The sequence below is a fragment of the Molothrus aeneus genome, chromosome Z (genome assembly GCF_037042795.1).
Source record: "Molothrus aeneus isolate 106 chromosome Z, BPBGC_Maene_1.0, whole genome shotgun sequence".
Classification (NCBI taxonomy): Eukaryota; Metazoa; Chordata; class Aves; order Passeriformes; family Icteridae; genus Molothrus; species Molothrus aeneus.
Window position 1 is genome coordinate 50,569,148 of NC_089680.1, and position 16,403 is coordinate 50,585,550.

At 41.5% G+C, this 16,403-nt stretch overlaps 1 protein-coding gene across 1 annotated transcript in view; it reads right to left on the minus strand.

Annotated features, from left to right (window-relative positions):
* The window catches only part of ABCA1 (ATP binding cassette subfamily A member 1), a 92,123-nt gene that overhangs the window by 50,497 nt on the left and 25,223 nt on the right, over positions 1–16,403 (minus strand). The window contains exon 5 of the mRNA XM_066568776.1: positions 15,578–15,699. Coding sequence (XP_066424873.1) covers positions 15,578–15,699 — 122 coding nt within the window. The remainder of the gene's footprint in view (positions 1–15,577; positions 15,700–16,403) is intronic.

The window sequence follows — 16,403 nt, forward strand, 5'->3', positions numbered from 1 at the left end:
TGATCACCACCCAAGACCACATGTGAAAGCTCTGCGAGACCAAGGGACCAAATCCCAACACCACAGTCCTGGCTGCAGTGTCCTAAGCACACAGCCAGCCTTTTGTACCATGCATTTTCACCCCCACCCCATCTAGTCCTACTTCCAGGACTTGTGGGTCAGTGTCTTATGCAACCCCTCTCAATTATGGAGGCATGCATAACTGCTTGCACATGAAACAACAGAAAGCACCGAACACTGCAATGCATCTATATTCTCCCCCAGAAACCTTAAAAAGTCAAGGTTTAGCACAGGTTTCCTCCTGAAAACAGTTACTCCCATCCAAGATGACTGCTTGCCCACTAGGGCCTAAGGAAACAAAAGAGCATTACTTAGGAAAAAAGCCCTCCAAAACAGAAAACAAAAGAAACCGGTACATCTTCTGAAGGCTACTATCAAGGTTACTTAATAATCCAAACACCTGGAGCAGATGGAAGAAGACATTTTACTACCACGGGCCTACTACTGCAATATTATTCTGCCATAAACATTTAGACACACTATCAAGTTACTCAAATAGACAAGACAAAATGTCAGCTCAAACATGATATAACTTGCATGTCACCTCTCTTGCTTGAGAGTGGCCAAGAGCATCATTACAGTCACCCACTGCAAGCTGGTGGGCACAGAACAATGCACTGGAGACCAATCTCTCCACATACTTTGACATGGATGCAGCCTTTCCTTGCCCCTCAGCTTTATCTTCAACAGAAGACCAAGGGAGCTGCATTCCTGCAGGCTCCCTCACTCCCGGCACAGGGTTCATCCTCCTGACTGAAACCATAAGCCCAAGCAAGCAAGCTAAGCCCTAGGCACAAATGGGGAGATAAACTTGAGGTTACGCTGAGCAAACACACTCAAAAGACTGTCAAAACTGATGTGAACCATCTTGCTGACTCAGTGGTGGTATAGTCAGCAGAAATAATACTGAGACAGCTTTTCCCCATGGCAAACAGCTTTTACAGTTTCAGTCCTAACATCAAGGGAGCAATAGCAGAGAACAGAGACTTTTGCTTATAAACCATGCAAATAACCCCCAAAACCAACAGGTCTGGCAGGGCTGAAATGCCTGTGCTGTAATTAGCTCCAGTTTGGACATAGTATGGCAATGCAACAGGAGACCATCCCCATGCACATGAAACAAGCAGAAGTGATGTCCATATCCCATGTAGGACAGGGAGAAAGATCCTTCATATGGTCACATAAGGAAGCTTCCAGCACAGTTGAGAACTCCCAGACCTGGAGGTCTTATGCCTTAACCACAAAATGTCTCTTGCTCTCTGAAGTCACCAGTCAGGATAAGAAAATCACACATGGCAGCATTTCATGGATATTATTTTCACAAAAGGCACAGCTGTCCTTCATTTCCACACAGTTCAAGCGAACCTTGGGGGCTGCCTTCTAGGCATCAAAACCAGAAACTCTTGGATTTTCATACTGAAGAGCATCTCCTACTGTAACACATCATTACAACCTAAGATTTACATTTTACTGACAACCCTTTCCAGAACCTTTATGCCTGAGCACAGTGGTAGGCCAGTCAGCCCTTGCTTAAGAATCAAATCTTTGTGACAAAAGAAAAAACAAACCCAAAATGTATTCAAAGAGCTCAAGACAATCACATGAATTAGTGAAGAACAACAATCTCTTTGCTTGCTATATTACTTATTAAAATGAACATCAAAATAAAAATATGCATTATTAAACAAATAGAAAATCAGCTCTCCAGTTCCATACAGACCAGAGCTGAACACTGATTGTGCAGTGAAGGAAGTATCTGTGGTCCAAAAGCCACAAGGTTTTATTTTCCTCATTCCAGTTACACATCCCCAGTTACTTTCCCAAGCTCAAAAGGTGGGTCAAAGCACAAGAAGAGCCATGGCTGGGTATCAGTTTTAATTTGCTGATTCTACTACAAGTATGATCATAACAGGTCCCATAGTAAGCAGTAAATTTCCAACAGTACTGGGAAGATCCACAGACAAGTGAAAGGAAGAAACGCTTCTAGGGGCAGGTTATAGGACAAGACTCTTTTATCAAACTTCTCTCCCATTCTTTCTTCTTTCACTGTGAAGCCAGATACTTCCTCCAGAAACTTAATGGTGCAGTGTCCTTTAAAATTAAACAGCAGGGTGGGAAAACAGAACCCTACAGAAATTGTGGCTATGTTTTTCATATCCTGAACACTGTGTTCTAAAAATAAAAGGCATGCAAATGGAATTCAATGTTATCTCAATCCACTGTAGAGTACAAAGCGCACCAGGTCTCATGTTAATTTGTGAGGTTTCTGCCCATCATCTAAAATATACCAGGTTTTCAGCCACTTTAAAGCTAACAAGGTCAATGAAAACACTGTGACAGCCAGATCTACTTCCCAGTTTCACATACCTTAACTCTCTATAAAAAACTAATGAAGGGAAGGGGAGAAGCAGCTTCATGCCTTAACTTAATTCGCAGCTATGAGGAAAGCAGGCCAATATGTCTGATCTATGGACATGGCTTTTTGTCATAAGGAGACTCCTCTCTACTGATTAAACATGCAAGACTGAAAACGATTACGTTACTTCATTTATATTCATTGCAGTTGGGGAGACTTGCTAGCCCTTGGCTAAGGCTGTATTCATCATAGCCAAATATCAACGCAACACAGAAGCTGGTATGAAATTCTGACCCTTATTTCTTGCCAGAGACTGTTCATAGGGCAACACAATCATTTTTGTTACAGCAACTAAGGTGTCACAGCAAGATGAAACAGTAAGGTAAGATGAGGCATGAGCCACTTTAGCTTCATTCTTTAGAATCAGGAAGGTTTCACAAGTGCCCAAAGGAGACAAAAAAAAAGAGAATTGGGTTCCCAGCTCAGCATCTGTCTCCACCAATTCATAGAAGGAGCAAAGCAAGGAAGAATATCAAGCAAGCAAAGAATGTACTTTCTTGTCCCTGTTCAAAGACTCCAGATTCAAAGCTCCCCATTCAGGTAAAACTGCACTTCTACAGGAAGGGAAGGCCCAGTCAGACTGCAAAGCAGGCTGTCATGTCTGTGCAAAACTGTGCTGAGGTGTGACTGGAGAGCAAGGTCACAAGGCACCCTAGTCAAACACGCCCACTTCACCCAGGGCACTGCTTTTTCACTGATCATACTTCCAGCAACAGGAGATTTGGAAAACACAAGCCCATGGAGATAGTGAAGCTGAGAAAACAAGCAGAACCTCCAGCTCCAGCAGTGAGAGCATTTACTTGTAGCACACACGACCACTACAAAAATTCTAGCTAGACATGTGTCTTTCAGGAAACCCTCACATGGTGAGATGACCAGGGCAGGCAAACCAAATGCTGCCACAGAATGACCTTGTACACTGGAAGTCTGTATTAATTTTTCATTATCTGAGAAGTATTCCTCTTGAATAGGTGAGAGGTGCACTTGAACACCTGGATTGATTTTCACACTCCTTACCTATCACTGTGATTTATTGACAAAAGATGTTTGAAGCTACTTTCCACAAAAATAAAAATGGGCTCTCAAATAATTTCACCAGCAGAACCAAAGACCGAATGACTTGTAATTATATGACCATCCAGAGTAAACTGACAACCATCCAGAGGAAACAGCAATCTCCTAATGGTGAACCATGCTACTTCACTGTACCCTACCAGGCCAATAACCCTGACTGACAATGTGAAAAGCAAAACTTCTCGCAGTGCTGGGCAAGCAACAAATTTTCACCTGCCTTCGTAATACTCCTAACCTTGGACAGCACATCCAAAAAGCATGATAAAGGAATATTTTTTAAGGCTCTTGGCCTTTTTAGCACTCATTATGTTTTAATTATTCTTTTACTCTGGGGCAGCTTTCCCCCTGTGAGGTGAGAATAGCTCTCAGAGCTACCTGTGTACCTATTAATTCTGGCAAGAGCTAAACTGTCTTCTGAAAAAGTTGGACAGCCATACTCTGATTTGCTTACAAGAAATGAAGCAGCTCAGCAGGCCTGTTGTGCAGGATCAACTAGTGTGAAAATACAAGCCTAATCTGCTCACAGTCAAAGTTCTGTTCCTTCTGCAGCCAAGGCCTGACCTGTTTTACAGCAGGCTACAGCTCTCTGCCCTGAAAGCCATCACACATCAAACAGTGCTGCCTCTGCAGACACTAGATAATACCAAAGTGAACACCCCATTAACCAGGGTCCATCATCTTTGTATGCCATGCCAAATAGTGATGTGAGTAAAGAGAAGGCAGCCTGCCATCCATCTCCACCAGCTAGCATCTCTCCTCAGAGAAAGGGAAATTCTGTGCAACAGGCCCAGGTCTTCCCTCTCATCTTGTGACATCAGGACCACTTCTATTCCTCTCTAAGTCATGATTTTTGCTTGGAAGAGCTTTAAATATAGTCCAGAACAATTACTCTGGCAGAAAGCACAGCTCTCAGCATGTACTAATGCACATATACAAACCAGTCCTCAGCTAGCCTTCACTGAGGGTACACTGACTTCAGGCATGCTGAGCCCATTAAGCCAAGATCCCACCTCTACCCTGCATGGGAAGCCAGCATCAAAGGCTATTACATCCCTTCATGCAGTTGTTTTGTACAAAGGCCATCAGGCCCTCTTCCTGTATGACTCACATGACAAGAGAAAGACTCTGCATCAGAAAGCCAAGACACAAGGCACAGAGGAAAAATCCTCAGGCTGGCCGCCACAGCCCTGCCAGCAAACACAGCCTGCAGAGCTCCTGCCTAAGGAGGGGCACACCCAACCACCTCCCTAAGCCCCACATTGTGCCTCAGAACAGATATTCTCAAGACTTCCCCTGTTGCAAGGCAAATTCTGTTATCTGCACAGACAACCATGAAATAGAGTTTGCCAACAAAAAAAGCAGAAAGAAATTATGCAGACTTCCAACAGTGCAAAAAAATTAAGTAGGCTTAAAGGAAACACCCTAAGAATAGTCACTGTATTGCTTTAAGAAGTAAATTCTGAGCAGAACTTCAAATTGCATGGCATTATAACTGGTTGAAAATTCTCCTGCTAATGTTCACAAAATAAGGACAAATTTCTAAGGCTCTGAACTGGCTTGTCAGTCACAGAGATGATGGAGCACAGATGTGACAATGTAAAATACTTCATTATTACAACAAAATTATTTTTAGGAGTGGTAAACCAAATAAATTCAGGGATGGTATAAACTACAGAGAAGGCCCTCCAAAGGTCAAACCCAGCTCAGGGCAAGATGGGTTCTTCTACAAAGTTAGGAAGTATTTTTTTGATGTTAAGACTGGATTTTCACAGCACTGGGAATATTATGTCCTGGAAATAGACAGGTTTTAGATGTTTCAAAACATCAACTCATAAAGTGAAATCTATTAAAAAACCCCAAGCAGTAGAGAGAGAAAACCAAATGCCTAGATCACATCCAGTCACATACCACATGCCACCACAATTCTAATGGCAAACATAAGCACACAAGGAATCACAATGGCACTATGCTATTAAAAATGCATAGTGCTAAGCAGAAGTTGAAAGAGTAAGCTGTGACGAAGGAGGACCCTGTCTAGAATTCCTTCTACTTGAGAAAGTGACTGTAAATTTAGTAGAAATTCAAATCACTGGAAAAGGCAGGGCTGGACATCAAATGACCATTACTAATAGCAGAAGTCGTTTCATAAGCTGGCTATGTAAGCATGTATCAGTGAGACTGCTAGTTCAAATGCAACCAGAAGATACTTATATGAGAAAAACAAGCAAAAACAAAAAAAAACAAAACAAAGCAGGCAGAATGTATCCAGCAGTATTTTCCTACTTGAAAATTATCACAGCACCACCTATCCAGTTTGAAGAGCTTCTCCCATTAAACTGGCATGGGTAATGATGAACCTTAAGCAAAACAGCAGGCAGAGTTTTCCAGGATCAAAGCACCCTGACTGTCCTGCACTTATATTAGTTCCTCCTTACACAGAAAGGCTGACGAGAAGAGAAAAAACTACCCTCCCTTGGGTGTGAAGGCTCATCCTGCCAGTTATCTGTTCCTTTTACTTGTCACAAATTCGGGGAACCTGACTGACATCTGACTGATTCTAAAGTTCAGCAAGATACCAAGCCTGCAGTCAGGAGATCATAGTAGCTCTTACTTTTCCTATGTTAAGGAAGATCTGACACTTTCAAATTTAGTGCCAAGTCCTAATGTTCCTTATTCCAGCACGCTGCAGCATAAGCCACCTTCAGAACAAAGAGTAAAACAAATCAAAAAATGCTGAAGATTAACAACAATAAGCCATTCATTACACTGCACTTAGTTTAACCAGAAACACCGTCTACTTCCACTGAAAATACATCTACATCCAAATTATTTCAACCTCCCATGATTGCTACCTACATTTCAATTTAGTTGGTCACTGCAAAGTTACCATTACGGATAGTTGTTTGGGTTTGCTTTTGAGTCTCAAGTCCAACAGAAGGGAATAAAACCCTCAAACTTCAGCACCAAAGAAAAGATTATGTTTTCTCCACCTAGTTTAGGGCAACCTTTGCAACTATTCAAGCCCTTCACTACTAGAAATCAGACTGTTGAACAACAGCACTTCAAAATAATTTAACAACTTTCGCAATCTTTGGGAAAGACTGAAAAACAGATGCTTAGTAAATAATGACTGCCCAAACTCACACGAAGTTTTAGCTGGAAATCATGTCTCTCACATTTGAAGTGTGACACTATACTACATTTCATCAGGATGGTCCCAAACAGACCCTGCCTTGGTAGTTTCAGGAGCTCATCCTTCCAGCTGGTTTCCTATTGACCTATCAATATACTAACCAGTCCTTCCCTCTGGTACTGACATAACTTGCTGGCTGAAAATACACCCTGGAGCATTTGCACCACTCTGCTTTACACAGAGGACTGGATTACTTCTAGGTGCAAAGAAAAGCGGTGCCTCCTGGTACTTTAGGAACCTGATTTTGTGTACCAGAGTCAGAAAGCACTGCAATTACCTGAAAATAATGGAGTATGTACTGCCAGAGAGGTCTTACACCTTATTTCTATGGATACACTAGTAAAATTCCTTGCACTTTAAGGTAATAGTAGAGGTTACATGAAAAAGAAGGAAAAAGACGAGGTAGGTGAAGACACTTGTGGTCTTAAAGGGCTACTTCATTGTCTTTGTATTCTCTGGCTTTACAGCACACTGTTCCCCACCTGCTTAGCAGGAAGCATGTGAACAGAGCAGGGTAAAACCATAGGTGATGGCTGCTGACCATGTTGTCACATGGTTGTGCCTTTGCTACAATGAAAATTGTAGGGACCTTGGACTTCCATGTCCACACCAGGTCTCAAGTGTCAAATCCACTTTTTTATTTTTCTCCCTACTGTTCTGAAGCAGCTTTTTGTTGGGTAGGCAGCAGTGCTGCTTTCCTAAGGAGGTGGTTGGCACAATCCAGAACAGGCACTTAGATTTCAGATATTGCTATCTTTGCAGTAAGCTGTCTTTGCTCCATGAGCAAGTCTCCTTCTGGCACATATCTATGCTCAGTCAGCTTCAGATATGGTCCAATTATGTTTCAGCTGCACTTGTCAGAATAGATAGAGAACTATAAGGAAAAGACCTCCAAAGATATAATAGTTTATGCTTATTAAGTTCTGACTGTCTGTGGTTACATAAACCTTCTGACAATGTCAAGAAAAACACATCTAAATACTACCTCAGGTAGTATGTTCCTCTAAAAATATGTTTAGAAGAACAGAAGGAGGAAAAAAAACACCACAAAACACCAAAACTCACAGGAAAGGGTCTTATTTTAAATCCCTTTAAAGGGCCTTTTATTGCTCCATTCTTAAAACTAAAGCTAAATTAGAAAGGGAAGGAAACTGGCTGTTTACAGAGGATGTGTGTCACAGAACAGCATGAATCTCCCCCACACAGAGCACACAGAGTGCTGCCAGGTCAGCATAAAAAAAAGCTTGGGCAAGATCTCCAGCTAATAGATAAGTGACATTCCACTGAATTTTCAAAGGTACACCAATTTTTCAGCAGCTGAGAATTCCTGATTACATAGGCCTGAGCAATACAAGGTTTTAACAACTCTATCAATTATTGACACTCAGTAAATACATAAGCATATGCCTATTTTTTAATTCTGCAGCTGTTGCATTTAATTAAATGGATTTTTCCAGAATTTTGAAAACAAAACATATGAAAGTATAAACATAAAACCCAATAAATTAATTTAAAATGTATTTCAATGAATTCACAACTACTACTCAATAAAACACAGCAACAGCAAAAATCTCTAGGGTTCAAAGTGGAGAGTGTCACATTTTAATAAAGCTGCAAAGAAATTGTCAAAAGTGGCAGAATATTTTGCTTCATTTTAGTCAGGATTCTGCTACTAAAAATCACTTATTTTATGACCAAAAATATTAAATAGAACATGAAAGATTGCCCAAAAATTGAACTGTCATGGATTTTCAAAAAAATTTGACACACAGTGCCCTGTCCTCTTGCCTGTGTAAAAAAGAACTTGATTTACCATCAACATTTTTTAAAAGCCATCAGCTTTTATTGCATCCTGACTGCATTGAAAACTGCCACATCCTACTGTGTTTGAGAATGAGGGCAGCTGTTTATTTATTTAGCTCACAGGAATGCTGTAAAAATTAGGTAATAAGTGTTTGTAATACATGCTGCAGATAAAATGTATTATTACTAGAGACTGCTCCAAAGCTGAATATTAACTTGAGAGATATGGGAGGTCAGACCTAAATTAGGCACTCTGGCCTCAGTACCAACCAAACACAGAAGCGTACAGGGCTTTTTCCAAACGGGACAATTTCATAATCACCACTCTCATGAGAGCTCAGGCCCACAGAAATCCCCTGAGAAAGCTGAACTTTTCATCAGATAACAGTGTTACATATTTCCTAGGGGAGTACTAACACTAAGCTCAATGTGGAAAGTCTCTACCCCGCTGTCTCAACCAACCTCAGAATGCAGCTTAAACAAACCCGATGCAATCTTCCACAAATCAGGCATTTCTTAAGATTCTGAGATTAGAAGTCAGTGAAAAGAAATGCAGAATTTGCCAGAGTGGAAAACAGAAAATAAATGCAAATCACGGCTAAAAAATAGCATAAGTTTGGTCAACATAATCCTGACATTAACAAGCTGTACTGACAACACTCCATACAAAGAGGGAGATAACAGCAAAGTGTGAGAAGTTTAACTGTTCACCTAATGTTTTCCACTTTATTTGCTGGTTTAAAATAAAAGTCAGCATTGACAGACAAGGCTAAAGACTAAAGAGAACACCCAGAACTTTTAAAGATGGCACTACCTCTGCAGCACATACTAATTACTGATAAGTACAGTAAGCAATTCTTGCTCTCTTTATCATTGTGTCTTTATCTAGACAAGTTAAGATAAAAGTGAATGAAATTAAAAAATTGCTATTTGGTATCTACTGGATATCTGTTGCTAATTGTAGTTATGGGTGCTGTTGACTCCCCTCCACACAGTGCCATTAACTAGCACCAGGTTAGCTAGGTCTAAAGTAATTATACTGCCAGTGCAGCCTTATGCCAACAAGCTTTCAGTTTCCTTATTTTTTAACAGGTTTCACACAATCTTCTGCAACAGGATTCTCAGAAACATTTTTCTCAAGCTCCTGTCACCTAGTATAGTTCAGACACAACAGCAAGGCCAGATTTAAAGTAACACTGCATATGTTTTTTCAATTCCCCATTCAAAGAGATTTCAGTCTTGCTCTATCACATCCATACTGTCTACCTAGAATCCAAGCTGGCATAATTCTGAACTTCTATCTTCAGAAGTATCTCTGTATGAAGGAAGTTCAGACCAAAAAACAGCATTAAAGCCCAGTTCTACAGAACCAGAATACAGCACATTATGCTGAGATGTGTTTACCAATCTCAACCTCTAAGCAAAGTCACATAGTAACAACTGTTCATGAACAGTACCATGGATAACAAGTAGGATTCTCCAGGAAACAGATTTTAAAGTACAGCAGACCTTTGTACTTTGACATCTATCAAGATAATTTTATTAGTTTAATCACATCCTTGGCTTCCAAATAATAAGGAAAGCAGGCTCTATTGAAAATTATGATTCCGTATCTCGTTGTATTGTAATTACAGGATGCTATTTTCTGAATTATGCAAATATCATGTCACCTAACTAATTAAAGCTATATACCTAATTGCCCAATAAAAAACCTGGGACCAATGCTGCCATAAGAAGTCTTTTCCACTTTTGCCTATCTCTTGGCTGTCAGCCTCCCAGTTTCAGCTGAGGACAGAAAAAATAACACCACTTGGATTCACAGAGAGACTTTGACCACAGCCCGTAGTAAGGGACCTAAAGTGCCCTTCCAATAATATTTTGGAAATGTTTTTCCAGAAGATCTGCAGTTGCCTAAACAATTTCCATTTACTTAAAAAAATAAACTCTAAGAACATTCATGTATATGCCTGTTTAGTAACACAGAGATTTGAAGAAAAAATTAATTAAGCAAATGTGGGAAAACTGACATGTGTACCTGAATCTCCTACCCAATCAACAACTACAATCTTTGTGCAACCCAAGCACCCAGTATTGGCCACTTCTTCCACTTGCTCATTGTGACAGGCTGCATCTGACCACAGCAGAAATCACAGTGGTTCCCACACAGTCCCAGACTCCCCTTCCTGGAGGGATCCTTTGGACTGGGAGGCAGCAGCAGCCAGAAATGCTCTAGGGAGTTCTGCTGAGGGCTAGTGCAAGGTAACTGCTACCGAATACACACAAAGGTAAAGTAGCCTTCCTACCTACCCCAATAAATCAAGACCTCTTTACCAATACCACAGGGCAGCATTTTTGGCAGCACTGTTCCCCTGGCCTAAAGGAAAGGCAAGGACCTGAATGTCACTGTGGAGCACACTATCAGAGAACCCAAGTGCATATTTATGTGCAGCAACAAGAATGCCACCCTGCCACAGTTAGTGTTTGGAGGTGTTTCTGGGCATGAAGGCCACCTGGATATATGGTTTGCTAGTCTTCATTCTAGCCTAGCTGGTTTTTGCTAGGATTCTTCCCAAAGGAAGTCAGGGAGGAAACCAGTCTAATTAGGCAGGCATAGGCAAGTATAAGAACCAATCTGAATGTTTAGCTTGAGGGCGTGGGCTCAATTTTGTTAGGGACAAGACACTGAGAAGGGAGTTAGCCACCACCTTAATGTCACCTAGCAGATAATGTATGACATCCTGTTTCCCCAAGCACCCTGTAATCATACAGCAATACACAAGCCACCAGAAAGCCTCTCCAAAGGCTCTTCTTTAGCCCGAGCCCTCTACCATCCTTTACCTGTTAAATAAAAAAAGCACTAATAGCATTGACCAGACAGGCTGCAAACTCCTTCTGTGTCAACATCTCTGTGTGCAGCAGAGTGCAACATCAGCAAAGAATGCCACCCAGCTGATGTTTGTCTCTTCTGCCACAAGCAATACTAATCCAGCAAACAACTGGGACAGGCAGGGCACATGGAATAATAGCCCAAGATCTGATGCAATTTCTTAGGCGATGTTTGTTTCCCTCTGCCTATTTCATTGCTCCATTTTCGTTTAGTTGGGTTGGCTTCAAGAAAAATAGAAACATGCCCTTTGGGATCACTGAAAACTAAAAGCAATGCAGTAAATACTAGCCAGGCTGGCTGATATCTGCAACTTTTAGCAGCAACCAAGGAAGATGGCTTTAATTATACCTGTTAATTTATTATCCTGTGGCACTGCAGAAAAAAGTATTTTGGAGTCTTGTAGACAGAAGGAAGAAACAAAGAAAGTGTGCCTCAGAGTCAATAGCAAGCTGTATCTCCATCTTTCAAAACAGAAGAAGCTTATTTCTTGCTAACAGTTAACCTGATAAAATGGCACTGAGGCCAGCTGCAAATTCAGTGCTTGCAACTGGTGATCCCAGCAGCCTTGTCATGCTCTTGAAAGTGCCGTCACCAAGGTCTTTGACTCTCTGTACTGATTTGCACTCCGCCTTATCATGAGTGTTAAAGACCTTGGTGACATTGCTGGACAGACATGTAACAAGTGGAACAGAGAGGGCACCTGGCACCTGCCTGCAAAATTGATTATGTTATGGTATGTGTGTGCCTGCACGTAGATTTCACTGCTCAGGGTTTGCTGGAAGCAGCCACACAACAGCAGTGACCATAGAGCATGACAGCTGCATGTGCTGAACTCCCTCACACCACCACTTAGCACTTTATCCTGGCATCCTGGCCAAAAAAGGTGCTACATGAAGCCACACTGAACTGTTCCCTACTAATAACACCTTCCTCTCCCAACAGAGAAATCTTCTCTGCTGTTCCTCCTCCAACTCCTGCACAAACAGCCCTGTTATGAGGAATTATCTCCCACCTTAGCAAGAAGTGCCTAAGATACAAAGCCTGCTGGAATGAGTGGATAGCATGTCCTGAACAAAACCTTCATGTCCTACCTTGTGTTTAACAAAGACACTGACATGCTCATACCTGTGCAAGCAACATGAGCCATCTTAAGTAGGTCTCTCATTCCCAAGGTTCAGCTCATGCCTAACTTCAGATGACTAAGAATCACACTTTGAACTTTAGTTTGTGAGGGTTGTTTTAAAGAAGGTTCCAGTGAAAGGACTCTGGCAAATGCCCTCGGAACAGATTCAGACATCAGAAGCCAGATATAGACATGAATGCTCTGCATGACTAGCATTAGCTCCAATTTGCTAGCAATGAGAGATCAACTCCCAGAAGCCTGTTTCAAAATCATCTGGCAGTAGTGGGAAGAGTGTGTGAGGGGAGAAAGGAGCTGCAGAAACTCCAACAGAGTCCATGTCACACCAAGGAGTACATCCCACTGGGGAAGTTGTAAAGTTCCACCTGTCTGCACCACCAATTCATGTGGCTTCAGGTCCAGGCCAGAGTTAAAACATACAGGATATTACATTTTCAATTATTAGCTTATCGATAACAAACCCTCCTGCTGCTGGGGGAAACACATATATAGAGACAGTGCTTTCAGGCTGGGTGGTGCACTTACATCTGACACCCACTCCTAATGTCTCCTTAGGTTCCCAGAGTCACTGGAAGAAATGCCCCAGAGTGAAGAGGATTTGCATCTCTCAGACCTTATTATCAACAGCAACTGAGAGTTGACCTCTCTTGAACAGGAATCTAAGCACTGCTAAGTATAAATACATGAGTGCTTCTAAGATCAGAGGATGCTGTTTCATGCATGCTGTCAAAGAATGAATCACACAACTAATGAGTGGACAGCAGGATCCACCAAGGTGGATGGCTTTGTAAATTAGCATGAGAAAGACAAACAGGCTTTGTTCTCCAAAGGCCTTACCAACAATGGACATTCTGTCATTCTAATGACACAGAGGCTTGATTTTTGATTACACATTTGAAATATTTTATTATAGAAATATAGTCTGTGATGACTGGGCCTGAGGATTGTTTTTACAGTCAGTCCACTAGTCTTTACAGTAGAGAGAAACTTGAGCTTCGGGCTTTCAACTTGTAAAGTACTCCATACGCAAAAAAAAAACCTCTTCTTGGAATCACTCCTCCCCCTCAGACCTTCCCAGCAGCTTCAGTTTATGGCTTTAATAATGTTCTTGTAAATGTCCATGTCTGACATTCACTGCATGTCTCAATACAAAACACCACACCAGGATCTACTCTCTTTGGAAGAGTTAACTTGTCAATGCAAATGTAAAAGAAGTAACACTAAAGAGTAAAATACTAGTACCAGATGTGTAAAACCAGTGACAACAATATCTGTCATTCCGATGGGGAGAGCTTGTTCCCAGCAAACCAAACCAAACAATTGAAGATATTCATGAGAACAACATCAAACTTCTCCTTGGGAAACACTCATCTTAACTAATTTTGTCTGTGTTCATTATGTGTCCATCTCTGCACAAAGGATTCCCTCTGTATCCTCTCCCTTCTGAAGCTGCTCCAGATTTAGATAAAAGTGTGAGGATGCCACTCACCAGTTCTGTGAGTAAAAAGAGAGAAGGCCTGGTGGTATGGATACTGAGCTTCTTAGCAAGGAGGCATGTCCTTTATATACAACTATGAACTAATGGTCAGAGTCAGTAGACTACAGTATTATATGCAGATGTGATCACATCAGAATTCTGCACAACTCTGAAGAGGAGAGAGGGGGGTTAAATACCCAACACAAATACCTTGCACAGTCCATGTCTGTACATACCTTCAGCACATACCTGCCAACCTGCCACTAACAGTACAGGTTATTCCAAGGTGACCTGCAATGTACTGAGCAAGACAGAAAAGAATGTAAAAACACTATCTCTGCTTTAGGTATGTTCAGTACACATCAGACTATGTGACACTATCCACATCATACCAGGTCAGATATTTTTCTCCCTGCAGCCTGCCTGAGCCTCAAATGATGAGAGCTAAGAAGAACTATTGCTGTGAAACCAAGGGCAATTTTCACAAAACACTAAAATACTTACCTACGTCCAAAAAGCTCTACATGCAGCATAAAGGCCATGGATGAAGACCCTCAATAGCTGTGCTCCCCTTTCTATTTCCCTGCTGTATATCTTTCTAAACTGTTACTTTCCATCACTTCCACTAGCCACAATGCCACACTAACATAGCAGCCAAGACAGATAATCTTTCAGGGAAGACTATGCCAAAAAACTTTTAGGCGCCACGCCAGAGAGACCTGGCAATAGCAAAGATCTGTCACATTTCCTGAGACTGGACAGAGCCCTGCTGCAAGCTTCCCATGTGATCTCACACTAGTCACTCATTCATCTGCACAGGACAGGAAGGCACACCATCTCCTCACACAAGCTAAAAATGGGAGGATTCTAATTTTCATAGGAAATAGGGCAGTGAAACTAGACAGTTTTCTTTTGTACCCTACCATTCAAAATCCTGCCAGACAATATCAGAGCGTATATAACACCAAAGTCATATAGGGACAAAAATCCCCCTCCAAAACCAAACACAAGAAAGCAAATGCATATTTCATTGTCAGATAATAACCAGCTTTGAGTTTGTAAATTGGGAGGCCAACATCAGTTTTCCCCCATCTGTGTTTTTCCAGCACACCTCTCTCTGGAGCTCAGAGGGTAGAACACTAAATTGCAGCTACATTGTGTTCAATGCTTCACAAAATATCAAAATAACTAGGTGCTTTTCCAAAAAGACACACTACTTCAGCTCCTTTGAGAAAACAAGCACTTTAACTAACTTCAGTGAGCTCAGGATTTTAGTTTCACATCCAAAACAGCTGCTATTCTTGGCATTACACACCATGCCTTTCTTCTTCCACCAAATAAATTAAAGAGCACACAAAGCTCTGACACAGGAGAGGTTCCTACTTCTGCAGGATTGGAAAAGGTTCAATAAGCTGCAAGTTATAATAGTGCACATTCACATTGTGGCACATTCCTGAAATTTACCCGCACACAGAATTAACCAGGCCAGAAATATCAGATATTGACTCTTTCTATCAGGCTGTTACCTAAGCCAGAGGAATTTCCCAACTTGCGTAGTTTTCCCAGGACCTTCTGGACATCCTTTATACTCGTGTCCTGTTGGCTGTACAACAGTAACCTCCTGGCATCTGAGAACAGGCGGGAAATACTGTAGGAAAACCAAAAAACAACCAGCAGTCATCAGCTCTGTGAGCCACCATCCACAGATACAGTTTTACATACCAATTCCAAACTTTAATCCCCTCTAATTATGTCATGCCAGCACAAAAACTTTTCTCAATGACTACCCTGTGACAACCCAAGGAGCCTAAAAAAAAAGTCTGCTAACGCAAGCTCAATCAATAAGTTACACTGAACATCATGCATTTGAAAGCAGTTTTATGACAGAGATGGAGAGGGGTTCCTGCTGCCTGTAAACTACTGCTTCTTAGCAGCACAATAATTTAACAATATCCTTGCTCCTTTCAAATGCTTCTCCAGATGCATTATGCTCTACATTAAGCCTATCTTTCCTGAGACCATGAATGTAGCAAGTAAGGCAAAGTATAAGAAAGCTGGCCATAAATTGTGCTTCCTGCATCATGTCAGCCAGCAATAAGTAATAAACATCAGGGAGTATTCCCTAAACCTGTTCAACTGCCTCTCACTCTACATTGTTCAGAGGTTCATTAACCAGGAAAAAAGATGCTCTGAAAAAATGAGCATCTTAAAAAGCCTTACTTTTTTGAGGTCAAATTCTGAGCCCAGGTAAGAAAATGGGCTCAGTCCTTATCCATGCAAAGCTTTTCATTCACCAAGAGCTTCAGGTACTTGAACTTGGGAATTCTGCATGCCTACCAGCTGTCTGCTAGC